This window comes from Myotis daubentonii, chromosome 15 (genome assembly GCF_963259705.1).
Source record: "Myotis daubentonii chromosome 15, mMyoDau2.1, whole genome shotgun sequence".
Lineage (NCBI taxonomy): Eukaryota > Metazoa > Chordata > Mammalia > Chiroptera > Vespertilionidae > Myotis > Myotis daubentonii.
In genome coordinates, this window is record NC_081854.1 from 52,040,499 (window position 1) to 52,061,415 (window position 20,917).

The following is a 20,917-nucleotide window of genomic DNA, read 5'->3' on the forward strand; positions in this document are numbered from 1 at the left end:
TGCATGGGTAGGGTCCCTAGGTCTGGGCAGCGATCAGGGCCGATCTGTGGGGCGACCAGCGGGGCGATTGGGAGGCCCCCGCTGGCACCCACCTTGGCTGGCCTGGGGCCTGCGGGCTGGGGGCAGCTCTTGTGTTGAGCATCTGCCCCTTAGTGGTCAGTGTGCATCATAGCAACTGGTTGTTCTGTGGTTCAGTTCATTTGCATATTAGGCTTTTATTATATAGGATTATAATTTAATCTAGTAGTCAAGTTCCATCTGCTAAACTCATCCCAATGGGTTTGTTTGTAGGAGGGCAAGATTATTGTGATGGCTTAACCTAGGAGATCCATGGAGAGAGGGAGGCAGGAGTGTATTCATTCACAGGAGATTGGGATGAATGCCAAAACTGTAGTACTGAAAAATGTAGAGGACAGCAGAGTTTTGAAAAGCAAGGATGTGAGGTCAGAGGATTACCACAATCAAATGTGTTTGGAATTAAGAGGCAGGAATATGGATGTTGGAAGACTGGCGCTCAAGAGAGGTGGCAAGGAAGTGATCACACAGAACAGTGGTTTCTGGTACCCACCATAACAAGAGAGCCAGAGGAGGGGGAGAGGTCATTGTTTGTATTTCTGTACTTTTCAAATATGTAGGTAGTAGTTTTTGTTTTGTCAGAAATAGACCGTTGGAAATAGTATCAAGAACCCTATGTCAGTCCTCTAAATGAAGGGGAGCAGGGAACCACCAAACCAGTCCTGGGACATCCATCCAGTATCATTGCTTACTCTCTAGTTGGCTTGGCAGTATGTAGTGTGTTTTTGTTTTGTAGTTATAGCTTACAGAATGGTAACTCACATTGCAGTGTGTATTTTAGGCCTTAGGTTTCTCACCAGCATCCAATAAACAGATCAGTCTGTTATATAAATATAAGTAAATGTTAAAGGGATTTAAAGAAATTGATATGCAGGTGCTGTGGCTGCCTTCTTTATTTTGCTGGGCTAATTATTTTATAAATATTAATATTTTACCCACAGAGTCTGGTATATACACCTAAGTATTATATATTTGGGAGTATGGTTCAAGGAGTAAGGGGGATAGATGAACCAAAGAGTACTCTAATGACTTCTAGTCTCTCAGAAATAAGGGGAGTGTAATTAAAAAAAAAAATTTTTTTTTTTTGAGAACTCTTTTCATGTTTTCCTCTCTCTACCCCTATAGTATATCGAGTATGGACAGCAATCGAGAGATCCTCCTGTGAAAATGCAGGGCTCTATCACAACCCCTGGAAGTATTGCACTGGCTCAGGCCCAGGCTCAGGCCCAGGTTCCCACAAAAGCACCTCTTGCTGGGCAGGTTAGCACTATGGTAACCACCTCAACAACCACTACTGTTGCAAAAACGGTTACAGTCACCAGGCCTACTGGAGTCAGCTTTAAGAAAGATGTGCCAGTAAGTAGGTCTATCTTTTTTCTCTTCCAAGATTTATGTTGTAATATACACATTAGTGAGCATGTATTTTAATATTATAAACACATGCCTACTAAAAAAGGTGAAGACCAGCATTTCTCCCTTTGTATCTCCTATCAATAATTTAATATATATTCTTGCCAACTTCAGTGCACAATCATACACCATGTGTACTTTTTATACTAAAGGAATTTGCGTACATTTTTTTCCTGGGATTTGTCAACTAAGCATTTTAATCTGTTTATGTACTTTATTTCTTTAGCCTTCTATTAATACTACAAATATAGATACATTGCTTGTGGCCACAGATCAAACTGAAAGAATTGTAGAGCCCCCCGAAAATGTCCAAGAGAAAATTGCTTTTATCTTCAACAATCTCTCACAGTCGAATATGACACAAAAGGTGAGCATGATGTAATAGTTTACATATCACTGCAGATGCTCTCTATTGGTATCCCTAATGGGTTAGCGATTTATATGTCACACTCTGCATCCTTTTTTTTAATATTCACTTAACTTTAAAGGTAGAGGTAATAGAATCAAAACAAAGGGAAGGTGGGTACATAACTAGTGTTTGTGGTTTTGTAGACATTAAATAGAACTAGTTTTAAATGTATTGTTTTGCAGTGAGTTACAGGCATTTAAAAATAAACTTCATGATCTCATGATGATGGAAGGTTTTTTTGTACTTCTAGTCACAACTCATGTCCCTCCCAGAGACCATTCAGAGCATTTATTAGGAGTCTAATAACAGGTAGCCCTTGTGAAAAGCATAAGGAATGATGCTTCCCTTACAGGATTATATGCTAAGACAATACTTAGAAATGCCTCTTTTAGCCAGTAGGATTAGACTAAACAAGTGGGTTTGCGATATATGCAAGTACTATCTTTTAAAATCCCACCATAGTTGGTTGGGGGGGAGGGGCAGGAACTAAAGTTTCTACTATCCTTTTTGGAAAAGAAGTATCAAATTTCACAGATGATACCTGGAGATGGAAATAGAGGAAAACATAGTTCTGGTGTTAGGTCTTTTAATGGCAGATTGTAGATTAGTAATTTATCCTCTTTTGGTCAAATGGAGAGTTGGGTAAGATGTAGATGAGGGACTACATGTTTTATAATTTGAAGTTGAAAACTACCATAGATGTTTGTCCTAATCACCCACAGTTTATGGAATTGAACACACTACATCATAGCATCTGTCTGATGTGGGGGAGAGATGTAGCATAGTGATTTGATTTAGCACATAATTTTGCAAGGAGCCATATGCTATAGTACTATTCTCAGAAACAAAACACATAACCGTATTTTATCATCTTTTAATTATATATTTTCTGTGTCACTGGTTGGCTAGGTTGAAGAACTAAAGGAAACAGTGAAGGAAGAATTCATGCCTTGGGTTTCACAATACCTGGTTATGAAGAGAGTCAGTATTGAGCCAAACTTTCACAGCCTGTATTCAAACTTCCTTGACACACTGAAGAATCCTGAATTTAATAAGATGGTTCTAACTGAGACCTACAGAAACATCAAAGTAAGTTAGTTCTTGTACTTCTTTTCTGTTCTTTTTCTGTTTTGATTTTGGAAATAATTGATTGTACAGGCAGAATTTGGAGGGGGGGTGTTGCTGTTTTTGTACATGTCTATGAAATTTGCTCTAGCATTTGCTTCAAATGTAGAACTAAATATCATGAAGAATTTAGTGTTACAGACACACTGTGTGTACTTTGAAAGTAACTACTATTCTGAGTTTGTTTTCGTTATTCATGTTTTTTTTTATCCTCTGAATGTTTTTAACTTGTTCCCCCAAACCCCCATATTTGCAATATGCTCTTAGCTGTGGTCCCTTTGTTTTGTTTTTTAATAGTCTTAATAGAAATTAATTGTATGGGTATATGGTTATTTAGGTTGTTAACTTTCACTATCACAGAAACAGTGTTGCAGTAAATGTTTTTCTTTATGTCTTTTTTTTTTTAATTTTTTTTTAAATATATTTTATTGAGTTTTTACAGAGAGGAAAGGAGAGAGATAGAGAGCCAGAAACATTAATGAGAGAGAAACATCGACCAGCTGCCTCCTGCACACTCCCCACTGGGGATGTGCCCGCAACCAAGGTACATGCCCTTGACCGGAATCGAACCTGGGACCCTTCAGTCCGCAGGCCGACGCTCTATCCACTGAGCCAAACCGGTTTCAGCTTCTTTATGTCTTAAGTGCCAGATAATCTCTCAACTCTACACCTGTTTGTGTACTATCTGCTATTTATGATTCTCAGCAGTTTATTTTAAGATCAAGCTCTTCTGAAGTGAATGCTTATTCCATAAAATTCAAGTATTTTATTTCTTAGGGGGAATAACTTTTCGAATACACAGCATGAACCAGCATACATCTATGATCATTCTTTGTTGAATAACTTGGGACATTAGCTGAGGAGCCGGCACTATATTTAAACCTGTGTATGGGAATTCTCCCCATTCTAGGTTACGCTGTAGTGCAAAAGAATTCCTGGCTCTTTTCTGTTGCACAGCTGACATTATGCCATTCTGCTGTTGCTGGATGGAGTTAAGGAACATAACTGTATTTAGCCTTTATTATCTGATAGTAAGAATGGTTGGGATATATGAAAACTTCCACACGCTTGAAAGCAAAATCTCAGGATACTTTCAAACGGAATTTTAAATTATAAATTTTAATTTATGTGATGGTTCTGTCCCCCTTATGAGAGAAAGAGCTAGAAAATCAATAGAATGGATTTGAGTTTTCTAGAAATTTGCCAAGAAATGTATATGCCATATTATACTGTATTTTAGAAAGTTATCTTGTTTCCAGAGATGTACAGCAATCTGGAAAATGCTACAATTTGCAATAGAGATTGTGATCTTGGTTACATTTCTCCATATGTCTGTCATCTTGAAGGACTTAAAAGCATGGACTGTGGTCTTTTAGAGTGTTCATTTGAATTGCAGTTGGATCTCTGCTTCAGGCTACCTAACATTTTCAGAGTTTTAAAATACTTTTCTGTGGGAGCATACATCAATCACACTTTTAACCTTGTGTATACTTGTATTTTGTGTGATACAGTTTTATTACCTACTAGGGGCCAGGTGCACGAAATTCGTGCACTGGGGGGGGGGGGAGTGTCCCTCAGCCCAGCCTGCCCCCTCTCACATACTGGGAGCCCTCAGGCGTTGACCCCCATCACCCTCCAATCGCAGGATCGGCCCCTTGCCCAGGCCTGACGCCTCTGGCCTAGGCATCCGGCCCGGGCAGCGGGGACCTGCAGTGGCAGCGGGGGGCGCCGCGATTGCGCGGGCTCCGCCCCTGCCCCTGCAGGATGCCTCTGGCTGAGGGGTCCGGCCCAGGCAGCGGGGACCCACAGCTGCAGTGGCCCCGCGATCGTGGGCTTCGCTTTAGGCCCAGGCAAGGGACCCCTAGCTCCTGGGACTGCCAGCTTCGACCATGCCCAGCTCCCATCGCTGGCTCCACCCCTATTTCCTGCTATCACTGGCCAGGGCGGAAAAGGCACCTGATTCTCCGATCATGGCTGCGCCTTTGCCCTGCCCCCCAGCTCTTAGCTCCCCCCTGGGTTTCCGATCACTGTCAGTGGCAGGGGGCTTCTTCCTGCTTTCCCTTTCGCCGCCCTGCATTGTGCCTACATATGCAAATTAACCGCCATCTTGTTGACAGTTAACTGTCAATCTTAGTTGGCAGTTAACTGCCAATCTTGGCAGTTAATTTGCATATAGCCCTGATTAGCCAATGAAAAGGGTATTGTTGTACGCCAATTACCATTTTTCTCTTTTATTAGTGTTGATTAAAAATAAAATGTAAAGAAAGGCATGAAAAGGTAAAAAGGACACTGAACACAACAAAATAGTGCTATGATAGTATGAAGTAGATCTACTTTGGGGGCATGGTCTCATAATTGATGACTTGGGGTTTTTTATTATTATTTTTCCCCCATCACCATTTATCTCCTCTATGCCCTCTTCAACCCCCCCACCACCACCACCACCATACTGTTGTCCATGTCCATAATTGATGGCTTGTTTTTAACATAGAATAATGGAATTCTCAAACATTTATTTGAGGTTTTTTTTCCCCATAAGCCCATTTTCATATCTTTCTTAATTCTGCCTCTTTTTTTCCCCCCAGGTGCTCTTGACCTCTGATAAAGCTGCAGCCAATTTTTCAGATCGCTCTTTGCTGAAGAACTTGGGACACTGGCTAGGAATGATCACACTAGCTAAAAATAAACCCATCTTACATACTGTGAGTTCCAGCTAAAAGTTCATGTAAAATTTGAGAATGTTCATATAGCTATTATGTCTAAAAGTCTTTATTTGGGGCTATTTTAATGAATGGGTACTTGTAAGAGTTTGGTCCATGTTTTGAATCCCTAATTGCATGCTCATGGCCCCACATCATTTATCAGGATGCACAGAAGCCAGTAAGTTAAGATTGTCACTCCTTTCTTTTTTTTGTAAGGCAAAAGTCAAATATTACTTTGATTTCTCTTTTGAGGATAAGTTTGGCACAGTGTCTTTGTGAAGAGTTTTGAAGTATATTCTTAGCTTTTAAAAAATACTATTTCTCTCCCCCTAGGACTTGGATGTCAAGTCTTTGCTGCTAGAAGCTTATGTTAAAGGACAGCAAGAATTGCTCTATGTGGTGCCCTTCGTTGCCAAAGTTTTAGAGTCTAGCATTCGTAGCGTGGTGAGTAGATTTTAATATTTTATTAATGGCTAAATTGTAAGAGTTAATTTCAGCACAAGGTCAAGAAATTGTGTCCTTAGTTCTTATGAATAGCGCTAGTTCAATCAGAATTCCTCAGATAAAGTTGTATTTCTAATGAGAGAGGCTAAGTAAATTAAAGGACTGATATCTAATAGGTGGCTTTGAGTTTTGGTGTTTTTCTGAAATTTTATGTACAAGGCTAGGGATTTTGTGGGAGCACTTATACTTATAGCCACATAAGTATACATGCTTAACTATTTTAAAAATACAAATTGAAGTGATGTGAGGTCCAGTTTAACATAATAGATTTTCTTTAGGTTTTTAGGCCACCCAACCCCTGGACAATGGCAATTATGAATGTATTAGCTGAGCTACATCAGGAACACGACTTAAAGGTAAATTTGTTGCTTCATTATCCTTTGGAACATTCTCTGTTTTCACGTTATTAAAATTTATAGGAGAGGTAGAGTATTGGGGGGAGGCATTGTAACAATCCGGTGAATCATTTATGTTATGAATAAAGCTAAAATGTTATTTTAAAAATTCTAATCGATTATTGGAATTATGCAGTTAAACTTGAAGTTTGAGATTGAGGTCCTCTGCAAGAACCTTGCATTAGACATCAACGAGCTAAAACCTGGAAACCTCCTAAAGGATAAAGATCGTCTAAAGAACTTAGATGAGCAGCTCTCTGCTCCAAAGAAAGATGTCAAGCAGCCAGAAGAACTTCCTCCCATCACAACCACAAGTAAGTATAATGGTTAGCTGCCCTTTACTTGCCAGAATGTTCTCTTAAATGGTACATTTTCATGCATATAGCAAGTTATAATTGTTCAACATTATGTGTTGCTGGAACTTTTGTGTACTTTTTGGTGTGCATTCTAATTATTAAGGAAATGTTAGCAATGTTTAGACATTGTCGTACCATATTAGAGTATATCTGAGTAATTCATGTGGTGGTATTAATTAAACCAGTTATTTATATTGTGTGAGGTCTCAGAAAGAAGTCTGTATCATGACAGCCTGTGTTATTCCTCAGATCTGGGGATGACCAGACCAGGTAGACCTTCTAGGGGATTGGATTATTTTATGAAGGTCAAGGTGATTATAAGTGCTGGGGCAATAAAGATGATTGGAAGGTATGGTTAGAATAAACCAGCTTTTCTCTCTCAGCCCTCAGTAGCTAAAAATTCCCAGGTGAAACCAGGGAACAGCCTAGATTGAAAATAGACATCTATAATAAGGAATAATCCAAGGTTTAGGCCTGCTAATGCTGCATAACCTCTTAATTGCTTTCTGTGCTATGGGTACTACCACACATAGTTTTACATACTTTGTTCAAATCTCTGTTAAAATTACAAAATTTTTCTTATGGTAATTCAGGGTGGGGAAGATGCGGCCTTTGTCATTCCCCTATACCACCATCCTCTAATCCAATTAGTTTAATGAAATAAAAGCTGCTTGATGCCCTGCTAATTTTATAGTAAAGTCAAGTAACATGCTTTTTTTATTAGCTCTTATTTTGTCTCTTTACTTTTAGCAACTTCTACAACACCAGCTACTAGTACCACCTGCACAGCCACTGTTCCACCACAGCCACAGTACAGCTATCATGACATCAATGTCTATTCCCTTGCGGGCCTGGCACCACATATTACTCTAAACCCAACAGTAAGTAAACACCATCCCATCCCCAAACTTCTACTTTGTGTCACTGGTTACCTTCCCCTTTCCCTTTCTTCCTGTATTCTTAGGTTGTAGATTTTTGTGCAGAGAGCAGAGATTGGGCACTGCTGTGTAGTACAGCTGGGATGTTTTCTACTCTAAAAATAGTCATTGGGACTAGGTATCGATTAAATTGGTTCAGCATATCCAGATCCATGATTAAAATCAGTACAGCTGGCTCCCTATACAAACCAGAGAGGCACCCCCTGCCCTATTAGGATGGTATAAATTTGTAGCCATCCATGACCCTCAACCCAATGTATGAGTTTTTATTTTGACAAAGAGACTGATGGAAAAGTGAGTACTAATGAAGATCTGGCCTTTGGTATTTTTCTTCCACTTAACATCTAGTCTGTCTCAAATGGGAGGAAGTTGTGAATGTTTGCAGTGACTACAGCTTGTTTGCTAAGTACCTATGAAATTAAATGCGCTTAGATGCTATTAAAACAAAACAAAAACGCAAGACAGCTGTGCCCAGCTGATGTTGCTCAGTGGTTGAGTGTCAGCATGTGAACTAGGAGGTCACAGTTCGATTCTCATTAGGACACATGCCTGAGTTGCAGACTTGATCCCTGGTAGCAGGTGTGCAGGAGGCAGCCGATCAATGATTCTCTCTCATCATTGATGTCTCCCTTCCTCTCTGAAATCAATAAAAAATATGTTTAAAAAAAAAAAAAAAAGCCGAAACCGGTTTGGCTCAGTGGATAGAGCGTCGGCCTGCGGACTGAAGGGTCCCAGGTTCGGTTCCGGTCAGGGGCATGTACCTGGGTTGCGGGCATATCCCCAGTGGGAGATGTGCAGAAGGCAGCTGATCGATGTTTCTCTCTCATCGATGTTTCTAACTCTCTATCTCTCTCCCTTCCTCTCTGTAAAAAATCAATAAAATATATTAAAAAAAAAAAAAGCTGGCAATACAGGGTGGGGCAAAAATAGGTTTCTAGTTTCTAGTTGTGAGTACACAAAAACAATTATTAATAATTGTATTTTTGCATATAAACGTATTTTTGCCCCACCCTGTATAATCACTATCTGTACGAGTTCCTTGGCTCAGGTCAGAAGAGTCTCAGTGTATACTATAGCTTTTTGCTCTCTATTTTCATTAGCATATCACCTTACCCTTGCATTAAGCCATTTTTAGTCAGGAGCTGAAACTGAGCTGATTCATTTGTGTGTACAAATCTCTAGGTTAAAGCCTAGAAGTAACTTCATTCTTTTTTCTGTGCCCTGGTTCTGGAAGGCAGTCTGGGCTAACTTTATAAATAACTTCCCTTCGGTCTTTTATTTAAAGGTTGCATTTTACTGTCTATATTCAGAGTGATAATTATCTTCTGCTTTTCATTATGCTTAACATTTGTTTAGTTTAGAATAAGGTACTTGGAGGTTTTATGGTCTTTGCTTTTTAGAAAATATTCACAAATACATTATTAATCCATTGACCATTTGGATTTAAAGGACTTGGAAACATTTTAAAGAGACCATTTTAACCTGAAAAATCTAGATCTAGAAATTGTGATTCCTCTTTGTATTACTCCCAGTAATCCGAATACTTTTGTGTTCATGAATGTTTTTTAAGATTTCTTAAAAAAGAAAGAGACCAAGTGAGTATTAGGGCATAGTTTCTAGCAGAGAAAAGATTGGAAAATCTTTTAAGCAGAGGCTTCAGTGTATGATAATGCAAAATTTCTTGCTATTCTGAGGAATTATTTGTAGCAATAAAAAATTTTGTAGTAAGCATTTTCTCTGTAAACTTGATTCTTTTTCCATTTTCCCAATTAAAGAAGTTACTTTTTAAGAGAGTACTTGAGTCACATATTTGAACTAAGCAAGTAGTGTGTCTTTAAGTAGGTAATGTATCTTGTAATGAACAATAGAACTTTTTAAAAATCAAAGACACATATATTACCTTGCATCACACAAAGTATGCTGAATGCTATTTCCTCTTTGTAGCCCAACTTTTGATTCCTGGGCTTTTTATTGATTACTTTAAAGTAGAAATTGGTAGTTAATGGTTAACTTTGAAGTAATTCTAAAATCATGGGTGTGCTTACTGATAGAAATTGGGTTCTTATTCAAACAAGCTGTTGACTGGACTTGTTTTTCCCTTCCTAGATTCCCTTGTTTCAGGCCCATCCACAGTTGAAGCAGTGTGTGCGCCAAGCAATTGAACGGGCTGTTCAGGAGTTGGTCCATCCTGTGGTGGATCGATCAATTAAGATTGCCATGACTACTTGTGAACAAATAGTCAGGAAGGATTTTGCCCTGGATTCTGAGGAATCTCGAATGCGAATAGCAGCTCATCACATGATGCGTAACTTGACAGCTGGAATGGCTATGATTACCTGCAGGGAACCTTTGCTCATGAGCATATCCACCAACCTGAAAAACAGTTTTGCCTCAGCCCTTCGGGTAAGTTGATTATTTCTGTACTGTAGTACAGAACTGATTGTTGCTTGTCTGAGTTTCTTTTCTTTGCATTTCTACTTATTCTAATAGTCACCATATTTATTTTATGTCTTCCTTTCTCATAGATTAAGTTCTGTCAGGTGAAGCATTGTGTCTTTTTGTTCACTACTGTATCTTAAGTACAATGTTTGGCAGATAGTAGATACCCAAATATTCTTTAAATAATTAAAAGGTCTTTTTAAATGCATAAGTTAACTTGAGTCAGTTTACCGTGAAGAATTTAAATTAAAGCACTTAGAGTAGAACAGCACAAAATATTTAAAGTAATGTTGTATGTACCTACATACAGCACAAATAACTTAGTTATTAACTTTGGGTCTTAGATGTTATGGTTGTACTGCTTTTGTTTACTGCTTTTCTGTTTTCATATTTTTTACCATCGTCACAGCAACCTGGTAAGATGTTTTGGGTGAGAGTGGCATTTTCATCTTATAGCTGAAGAGGAGTGTTAGACTCTTTCATGCTCATAGCTAATGGGTCATAAGTAAAGTGAGAACTTTTAAAATTCATATGTCTAAGCACTGAATTTCCTATTACCCTCTCTGTCTTGTCCACAGAAAACTTGAAATCTTTTTCTTTCATTTCTTCTCCCAATAGACTGCATCCCCACAACAAAGGGAAATGATGGATCAGGCAGCTGCTCAGTTAGCTCAGGACAATTGTGAATTAGCTTGCTGTTTTATTCAGAAGACTGCAGTGGAAAAAGCAGGCCCTGAGATGGACAAGAGATTAGCAACTGTAAGTGTTTAGCATTTGCCTCTTAAGGGTTTATTTTTTTTATGTTTAAGAAAGTTCCTCATAACAAGAACCTCAGTGACTTTGTTTTATTTGCAGGAATTTGAGCTGAGAAAACATGCTAGGCAAGAAGGGCGCAGGTACTGTGATCCTGTTGTGTTAACATACCAAGCCGAGCGGATGCCAGAGCAAATAAGACTGAAAGTGAGAACCGGGGACTCTGTCTCTCCCTTTGTTTTCTTTCTGTTCTTGTTGCTTAAACTCTTCACCGATTAGGGTTAGAGTTTTAGAGAAAGTATCTCACCTCAGTAGAATTTTACTTAAAGGGAATGAACCTGTGGAGAAGGTATAGGCATAGCTTAGATGTGTGCCCCCACTTGTTGAAGTGCTACTGTAAAGCATTCATATTGCCTGTTAGTTTTCATATGTCCCAACTTGGTCTCCCTTTTGGGTACTTGGTTTTTATTGCTAGTTGCTTATTGGTGACAAGAAGATGATGAAAAATCTTTTAAAACCAGCTCCATTGGAAAATTGGCAGTGGTGTGGTCCTATTTGAGGCATGTTCCAGTGGAAAAACTTAATAAGTTTATAAATGAGGGTGACTGACAGGATTCTGGGAAATGGGAAACTGTGTGTGTGTCCGCGCGCATGCATACTCAGTCATGCTATTACGTACTGTGCTCCTGTGCTTACTTCCATGCAAACTTGCCACTTGCAAAAAAATTTCCTTTAATTATGGTGAGGATCCTATCAAACTAGGTTTTCTTCTCCAAGGTTGGTGGTGTGGACCCAAAGCAGTTGGCTGTTTATGAAGAATTTGCACGCAATGTGCCTGGTTTCTTGCCTACGAATGATTTAAGTCAGCCCACAGGATTTTTAGCTCAACCCATGAAGGTAAATAGTTGCCTTGGATTACATTGAGTTTTATAGTTTAATTTGAGTGTTTTTATCTAATCTGTACTTGCTTCCTAGGAACTTAAGTTAAAGGGGAAAAAATACCCAATTTTTGTTGAGTATAAATATTCTCTGTATCAGATCAACATGGCATACAGGAGATTTCCCCCCACCCTCCCTCTAATATCCATGAGGTTGATTTTTCTTTCATGTTTAGGAGGAATTTACATAGCTCCCCTGTTAGTTTTTTGGAAAATTTAAACCATTATTACAGAAAAGTAAAAATTTAGGGGGAAACATTTTCCTCCTGGACCACTTAAACATGTTGCTGACCTTGATGTCCCAATCACTCTTTCACAGAAAGAGTGTGACCTTAGTACAGCCATTGAAACCAGAAAGGTAACGCTGATACGTTACCATGTAATCCTTTGACTTCATTCAGGTTTTACAAAAGTGTCTTGATAATGTGTTTTTTAAAATATGTTTCCATTGATTTTAGCGAGGGAAAGGTAGAGAAACATCGATGTGAGAGAGAAAGAGAAACATTGATCAGTTGCCTCCCATATGCAACCTGACTAGGGATCAAACCCACAAGCTAGGTATGTGTCCTGAATGGAAATCAATCCTACCACCTTTCAGTACACAGGACAGCACTCTGCCCACTGAGCCACACCCTCCATGGTTTGGGATGTGTGTGTGTGTGGGGGGAAGCTACATGTGCCTATGGGGGTGGGGAGACTTAACTTGCTACATGTTTATTTCTCTTTTGGTTATTTTCTTCTCTAAAACAGCAAGCTTGGGCAACGGATGATGTAGCTCAAATTTATGACAAGTGCATTACAGAACTAGAGCAGCACCTACATGCCATCCCACCAGCTTTGGCCATGAACCCTCAAGCTCAAGCTCTTAGAAGTCTTTTGGAGGTTGTAGTATTATCTCGAAACTCTCGGGATGCCATAGCTGCTCTTGGATTGCTCCAGAAGGTTAGTTCTTAAACTATGACTTTCAGAAGAAACTAGGCTTGTAACTATCCAGAGACCTGCACTATTATCTACTTAAGTTACGTTTAAGATTTTAAAAGTTAATAAAAAGTAAGGTCTCTTCTGCACTAAGCGTGTGATTTTCTCCAGAATAAAATATAGTCATGATAGCTAAAAACAGTGAAGTGGAACATCTCTTTTGGCACGATTTTTTTTTGGAAATACGATTATTCAAGAAACTTTAAGATAGCCCTTTAGATTTTGAGGGACACATTGATCCAAGTATTTGGGTAATGGGGTACGGAGTAGGTGAAGAGCATTGGATTTTGACTATGAAGGGACAGTGGAGTCTTAGATGATAGTGAAGAACATAAAGTGAGCATAAACTAGTTAGAATTTAGTTAGTATGCGTGTTAGGTAAGTGAAAAGGACTTTGGTGAGGGGAGAGATTGTTAACTCTGGTATCTTGTAGTTTGTATTCAGGTTTGTTTTGGCTTCGATAGTTGGGCTGCACACTATATTTTCATGGTCCTGAACCCTTTTTTTCTTCCATAGGCTGTAGAGGGCTTACTAGATGCCACAAGTGGTGCTGATGCTGACTTGCTGCTGCGCTACAGGGAATGCCACCTCTTGGTCTTGAAGGCTCTTCAAGATGGCCGGGCGTATGGGTCGCCGTGGTGTAACAAACAAATCACAAGGTCAGTAGCCATCTCAGAAGAGTAATGTTTATTGGACTGCCTTCTGATATACATGACCCTGTTTAGGTCTAGAAGTTTATTTTTAACCTGGAGGCTAAATGGGACATTTGGAATTTCTAATTCTGGGTAGTGAGAATTATTGAATGGTTGTCCTTTTCCATCTGCTGCCCATGACGGATACAGAAAACCAGTACCTTGCTTTGGGGAATAAGTTGTAGATCGTTGGTTTTAAAAGGCTTCATTGATTTTATAACAGTGGTGTTGATACATAAATATATTAATGTCTTAAGTGGAATGCTTTTTTCTTCTTTTTTAAATGTTTTTATTGATTTTTTTTTTTTTTAAGGGAGGGAGGGAGGAAGGAAGGAGAGGAACATCTATCAGCTGCCTCCTACATGTCCCTTACTAGGGATAGAGCCTGAAATCCAGGCACTGCCCGTACTAGGAATCAAACATTCGACCTTTTGGTGCACGGGAGGACCCAACCAACTGAATCACACTGGCCAGGGCTGAACTTTGTTTTCTAGGTTTTGAAAGCAAAGCTTGTGTTTTAACACTGTCCCTGTGGTCAGATAGTTACCTCCATAACTCATGTAAACCGAAAATATCATCATTTACCTGTCTCTTCTACTTCATTACTGGCTATTTTGAATCTTGGATACTGATTTGCAGTTGAATCTCAACACATTCTTAATTTGGAATAAGTTATCATCGAATAAAATGGGCTGTTTTATCTGATACAGTTTAGTTAAGCCTATATAAATAAATACTGACTTTTTCTAGGTGCCTAATTGAATGTCGGGATGAATATAAATATAATGTGGAGGCAGTGGAGCTGCTAATTCGCAATCATTTGGTTAATATGCAGCAGTATGATCTTCACCTAGCTCAGGTACGGAAGGAGTTTTCCTAAACAGGAGAAGGGGCTCTGGTAGTTGGGAAGTGTGTTTGCTGTAACGGTTGTTTTTCTTACATTGTGCTTTCTGTGTTTCCAGTCCATGGAGAATGGTTTAAACTACATGGCTGTTGCATTTGCTATGCAATTGGTAAAAATCCTGCTGGTGGATGAAAGGAGTGTTGCCCATATTACTGAGGCTGATCTGTTCCACACCATTGAAACCCTCATGAGAATTAATGCTCACTCCAGAGGCAATGCTCCAGAAGGGTGAGGATGAAATGCTTGGGATTTGTGGATTCAGCATTCTAAGAAAGCTTTGGAAATGAATGTGCAGACTTACTAACATTACCTATTATAACTGCTTTATCTACAACATATGGGTAACTTTAGAGAGGCCTAATATTGTCCCTTGAAGTATGAAAGCTTAACTAACTGCCAAGCCTTCTTACTGTAGAGCAATACGTGCACTATTATTATTAGACTTGGTGTCAGAGTCCTGTGTTTAAGTCCTGGCTCTGCCACTTAAAATCTATCTGGTTTTAGGCAAGTTGAGTTACCCTCCCTAAACCTGTTTCTTGTATAAGATGGAAATAATATCTCAAAGAGCTGTTGAGCATTAAGATAGATAGTAACATAAATCATGTCATATAGTAGGTACACTGTACTGAATATCATATACTAGGTATGCAGTGAATACTTGTTGACAATGAACATCAGCTCCATTTCAGTGGGCACCGTTTTTGTTTTGTTTTTTTTTGTAAAAAGGTCCGTCATTTACGTATTGTGTCTTCCTGAGTAAATAGGAAGGAAGAGGCCAAGGATAGTTTTGTTTAAATATGGAAATAGTAAAGTGATCATCACTCTTGTGGTTTCTAAATGAGCAAATTGTCCAACTGTATGTCTGTGAAATCACAACCATGAGTAGACTGATTTTCACTCTGGATTTATTGTACTAGATTGCCCCAGCTGATGGAAGTAGTGCGATCCAACTATGAAGCAATGATTGATCGTGCTCATGGAGGCCCTAACTTTATGATGCATTCTGGGATCTCTCAAGCCTCAGAGTACGATGATCCTCCAGGCCTGAGGGAGAAGGCAGAGTATCTTCTGAGGGAATGGGTGAATCTCTACCATTCAGCAGCAGCTGGCCGTGACAGTACCAAAGCTTTCTCTGCGTTTGTTGGACAGGTAGAGCTTTTGGAAAGAAAGGTGCTTTTTATTCAACATAAGTAGGATGTGATACCTCCAATATTAAAACTCAGTATTATGTACCTGTGATCAGACAGTTACCTCCATACTCATGTAAACCGAAAATATCATCATCATTTACCCTGTTAAATTGATACAGCTCATTTGTTTCATCATCGATCACTAAGCACTAAAGTCAACATTCCTACTTGTCCCCTTTAATTCTATTTATCTAATTTCAATTGTCATAGCTACAAAGTACAATGGGTCAAATAATGAATCATGAAATTGCCAGGTGTGTATATAGTAATTTTACTAGCTTTCGAATCATCAGTGATGAGATTATGAGCTAATAAGTAAAGTCCTCAAAACAACCCATGTTTTAAAAATAAAATAAAATAAGAAAATACAACAAAACAGAACTTAAATCTTTAAATGGTAGCACTTTTTATTGTATTTTCTAAAGTAAGTAGCTTATCTAACTAAAACTGATTAACATGTTCTTTTGGGGAAATAATTTTCAGTATTTATATTCACTCAATTTGATCTAAACTGAACTTTGAGTTGAAGTGTTAGGGAAGAAGTCTGTAGTTAAAAACCAGGTTTGGCAGGAATAGTTGTGAATGGGATGAACAGGAAAAAATGTAGGAAGAGAGCCATAGTATCATTTAGCGTTCTGTTTTTTATCTCACTGGCTGCTTTCAGCCACTATGGAGGGATTCAGACCCAGTAGTCAGTGTGTCCTAATCACATTACTTGGCCGGCAAGAGTGGAACCTTTTTCCTGAACTGGCCTTAGAATTCCTTTAGTAGAACTCTTGTTGTGTTTGTTCAGGGAGATATATCTGCGGACTTGCCATTATACTTCTTCAGACTGAGACCAAAGCTTCGTTGTGCAGCAAAGAAAGATTACAGATTAGATCTGTTATCAAATAAATGACAATTGAATGTGGAAGAGCTGATTTGAATTTTAGGAGATAGAAATTGGATTTACTTTTCAAGATGAGTGTTACTTAGTCATACTAAGTAACTTCCTCCCTTTCAAGAATTCAGGGAATGAGAAAAAAAACATACCTATTGAAAAGCTGTTACTGCATGTTTATAGTTTGATTTCTGATTTGGATGGAAGAATTTTGAATCAATTGGCTTTTGAGATTATCGGTATTTCATGGGTATGGATGTGGCACCTGTCTCAGCTCTTCCTGCTGGCTTATTTATTAGCTCTCATTTCTTCTCTCCATTTGTAAAAGATAATGTATTCTACTTTTCTATTCTCTTTGGCATCTTTTTGAGTATTCTTTCTTATGCTCCATCTTGATTATAGCAGTCTGTCCTTATTTTCTCTCCCCTGTTAATTTTTCAGATTTCAATGTACACAAGTCCCTTTGCTGGCCTTCTGTCTTGGCTAGGGTACATGATTGTCAATTCAGCTGTTTCATTGCTTATCAAGAGACAGTTAACGTTTCCAAGATAACAGTCAAGTGTCTCTTCTGGGCTTGGTTTCTTTGTTTAGTAAGCACTGACCTCTTCCCTCTGCTGCCTTAATGCTGTTACACTGTCTTCTTTCCTACTAGCCAAATAACTTCTGCTGCTTCACTTCCAGATCATATGTCATAAAGTTTGTACTTTATCCTTTTTGAAAAAATAAACTTGCCCTTTTCACTTTATTTTAATTTATATTAAAATGGCTTAATGTACATTAAAATAACTGGGTATGTTCAAGTATTTTCATTGGGTTCCTACTTATACAGATTATTCCTTGATTTTCCTGGTGAAGCTAGTTGGAATTTCAAAAACTTTGGTTAAGTCAATTGGAAGAAATTATCTTTGAGAAAATAAAGTATATATAATTTCATCTCCTTGTGGGGGAAACATATCTTGGACAAAATGTCTTATTATGACTTTTGTGAGCTATTGAAAGTTGGTTTAATTTGCATAGTTAATTTTCCAAATTATTTGGCTATGGACTACTGTTCAAAATTGCCATATTATTATCTTTCTTGGTTTCCACCTTCTCTGTTTTTTATTAAACTTAAAACTGGAACGATTCTGTCATGGGACCTTAAAGGCTAAGTCGTTTTCATGGCAGCTTTTTTACAAAGTAAAAATTAGAAATGTGACAATAGGAATAAATGAGAGAATATTTTTTTTAATGAAAATGAAAAGTTTGTGTGTATCATCTCATTGTGTCTTTATATTTTTGTACCCTTGGTAGATGCATCAGCAAGGAATCCTGAAGACTGATGACCTCATAACAAGGTTCTTCCGTCTCTGCACTGAAATGTGTGTTGAAATCAGTTACCGTGCCCAGGCAGAGCAGCAGCACAACCCTGCTGCTAATCCCACCATGATCCGAGCCAAGTGCTATCACAACCTGGATGCCTTTGTCCGACTCATTGCCCTGTTAGTGAAGCACTCAGGGGAGGCCACCAACACTGTCACAAAGATTAACCTGCTGAACAAGGTCTGAAATCTTTCCTTGCCTTATTCTTGGTACTCTGGAAGCCTATATCGGTGCTTCTAAAACCTAGGGGCCCAACTCTTTTCCAAAACTTTTTGTAATATCCCCTTTTTTGTATTGAAATTGAATTTATAGATAATATGTAACAATCACCAAATTTTAAGAGTATGATCCTTTAACTGAAAGACCCTGAAAAAAAATCATAATGTATTTCAAATGCTAACTAAAAGGTATTTATTAGTATGAGATTTTATTTTATATGCAGAATTGCTGAACAAGATGGTCTATACATGTTCACTGATAACACAGATTGGCAACTCAGATGCCACAAGTGACATTGTAATCATTGTCTTGATTTTTCTGAAAAGGAACAAAGTACTGTTTTCTTTTGATTTACACAGTGCAATTCTTAGGAATTTGCATAATATAAGAGTACAAAAAGAGAGTATGGTCTTGGGTTGTCATTATCAAATAGGTTATCATTATCGTCACTGTTAAGTGAGAAAATCAAGTGGAGCCCAGGGCAGTTCTTTGTATAGGAAATGCAGGACATTTCTGCAGCCTAACTGCTTCCCTGGTGCCCATCTACTAAGTGACAAGAGAACTAGAAACCATTTGCCTCTTGTAAACTTCATGTCAGACTAGAAAACTTAGGTTGTTAGATTGTAATAATGTGATAAAATACGATGTACCATGCTAATTTCTAGAACTTTTGAAAAATCATTGGGCATCTGTGGAGAGTGTACATGTCTGGTAGAAGAGTATTGAAATTCAAAGAAAACACACAAAACTGTAGGCCAAATCGAATCAGTGTATGGCCCCTTTGGTTGTCAGTATATAATTTTATTTTCAAACTAGGGGTCCAGTGCAAGAAATTCATGCACAGGTAGGGTCCCTAGGCCTGGCCAGCGATCAAGGCTGATTGGATCCTTCCTTTGTTCCGCGACGCCCCATGGTGGTCAGCACATGTCATAGTGAGCCATTGAACTCCCCAGGGGACACTTTGCGTATTAGCCTTTTTATATATAGACTAGAGGCCCGGTGCACAAAAATTTGTGCACTGGCCGGGGGGGGGGGGGGGGGTGGTCCCTCAGCCCGGCCTGTGCCCTCTCGCAGTCTGGGACCCCTTGGGAGATAACGACCTGCTGGCTTAGGCCTGCTCCCGGGTGGCAGAGGGCAGGCCCAATCCCTAGGTGCAGCCCCTGGTCGGGCTCAGAGCAGGGCTGATTGGGGAGTTGGGGCGCCGCCCCCTGTCATGCACAGAGCAGGGTGGATCAGGAGGTTGCGGCACCACCCCCTGTCACGCACAGAGCAGGGCCAGTCAGGGGGTTGGGGCGCCGCCCCCTGTCACACTCAGGGCAGGGCCGATGGGGAGGTTATGGCTCTACCCCACACACACACAGCAGGGCCCCGGGGGGGGGCGGGGGTTGGGGCGCCACACCCTGTTACACACAGAGCTGCAGGGCAATCGGGGTTGGGGAGCTCCCCGCTATCAGGCACAGAGCAGGGCTGATCAGGGGGTTTGGGCGCCTTCCCGGTCATAAACAGAGCAGGGCGGATAGGGAGGTTGTGGCCCCGCCCCTTGTCACGCTGATCCCGGTGCTGAGAGGCATATTACCCTTTTACTATATAGGATAGAGGCCTGGTGCACGGGTGGGGGCCGGCTGGTTTGCCCTGAAGGGTGTCCTGGATCAGGGTGGGGGTCCCCACTGGGGTGCCTGGCCAGCCTGGGTGAGGGGATGATGGCTGTTTGTAGCTGGTCACACACCCTTCAGGGTGGGGGTCCCCACTGGGGTGCCTGGCCAGTCTGGGTGAGGGGCTGAGGGCTGTTTTCAGGCTGGCAGGTGACTAAAGCCCCCAACCGCTCCTTTTTTTTCTTTTTCTTTTTTTTTATTCTGGGCCAGCTTTAGCTCTGAGGCTCCAGCTCTTAGGCCTCTGCTGCTGAAAGCAGGTTTCTGGCCTTTGTTTACCTTCTGTATTTGAAACAATGTTGCGATCCTGCTGGCTGAAGCCCAGCGACTAAAGCAGATTTCTGGGGTTTTGTTTAGCTTCTATATTCGTAACATAGTTGCTTAGAGTTGCAGCTCAGAGGCTGGCAGCGGCAGGCAGGGAACGTTGGAGTCCTCCGTCACTGAAGCAAGCAAGCCTTATGTTCGCTTTAAGCTGCCTGGCTGCCGGCCGCCATCTTGGCTGGCAGTTAATTTGCATATCACCCTGATTAGCCAATGGAGAGGGTAGCGGTCGTACGCTAATTACCATGTTTCACTTTTCTTAGATAGGATAGATGGTATATGATCATAGAGAGTGGTAAGTGGATTATCTTCATTATTTAAAGCTCTGATCTTTGTGCTCTACAGGTCCTTGGTATAGTAGTGGGAGTTCTCCTACAGGATCATGATGTCCGGCAAAGTGAATTTCAGCAGCTTCCCTACCATCGCATTTTTATCATGCTGCTCTTGGAACTCAATGCACCTGAACATGTATTGGAAACCATTAATTTCCAGACACTTACAGCTTTCTGGTGAGTAGTGTTCAATAGAGATTTCCTAGTAAAGATTGCTGCTTTAGTATACTAAAATTTGAGAAGTAGAATAAGCTTATGGGTTTTAGGCATGCTTTATTCATAGTACAATTTGTCTACTTCTGTTTGTGTGTTCATTGTAAGTTTGACTGCTTCTGACAAAGATTTT

General features: G+C 39.8%; 1 protein-coding gene and 1 non-coding gene across 15 annotated transcripts in view; both read left to right on the top strand.

Moving 5' to 3' along the window:
* CNOT1 (CCR4-NOT transcription complex subunit 1) overlaps positions 1-20,917 on the top strand; it is a 73,342-nt gene that overhangs the window by 41,093 nt on the left and 11,332 nt on the right. For 9 of the 14 annotated variants that reach the window (XR_009448906.1, XM_059667882.1, XM_059667872.1 and 6 more), the window contains 19 exons: positions 1,201-1,431; positions 1,712-1,852; positions 2,804-2,983; positions 5,605-5,721; positions 6,055-6,165; positions 6,504-6,581; positions 6,757-6,934; positions 7,727-7,857; positions 10,021-10,317; positions 10,972-11,112; positions 11,209-11,313; positions 11,884-12,003; positions 12,795-12,986; positions 13,539-13,681; positions 14,465-14,573; positions 14,677-14,846; positions 15,536-15,788; positions 17,982-18,230; positions 20,585-20,748. Coding sequence is in view for 13 of the 14 variants with exons in the window: in XM_059667882.1 (XP_059523865.1) it covers positions 1,201-1,431; positions 1,712-1,852; positions 2,804-2,983; positions 5,605-5,721; positions 6,055-6,165; positions 6,504-6,581; positions 6,757-6,934; positions 7,727-7,857; positions 10,021-10,317; positions 10,972-11,112; positions 11,209-11,313; positions 11,884-12,003; positions 12,795-12,986; positions 13,539-13,681; positions 14,465-14,573; positions 14,677-14,846; positions 15,536-15,788; positions 17,982-18,230; positions 20,585-20,748 (3,110 nt within the window). In the remaining variant the exon portion in view is untranslated. Of the gene's footprint in view, positions 1-1,200; positions 1,432-1,711; positions 1,853-2,803; positions 2,984-5,604; positions 5,722-6,054; positions 6,166-6,503; positions 6,582-6,756; positions 6,935-7,726; positions 7,858-10,020; positions 10,318-10,971; positions 11,113-11,188; positions 11,314-11,883; positions 12,004-12,794; positions 12,987-13,538; positions 13,682-14,464; positions 14,574-14,676; positions 14,847-15,535; positions 15,789-17,981; positions 18,231-20,584; positions 20,749-20,917 lie in introns of those variants that run through there. The other 5 variants (XM_059667875.1, XM_059667878.1, XM_059667876.1 and 2 more) reach the window with 3 other exon arrangements.
* LOC132217688 (small nucleolar RNA SNORA46) lies at positions 3,886-4,024 on the top strand. The gene has a single exon (XR_009448963.1). It is a non-coding gene; the product is annotated as a small nucleolar RNA SNORA46 (small nucleolar RNA).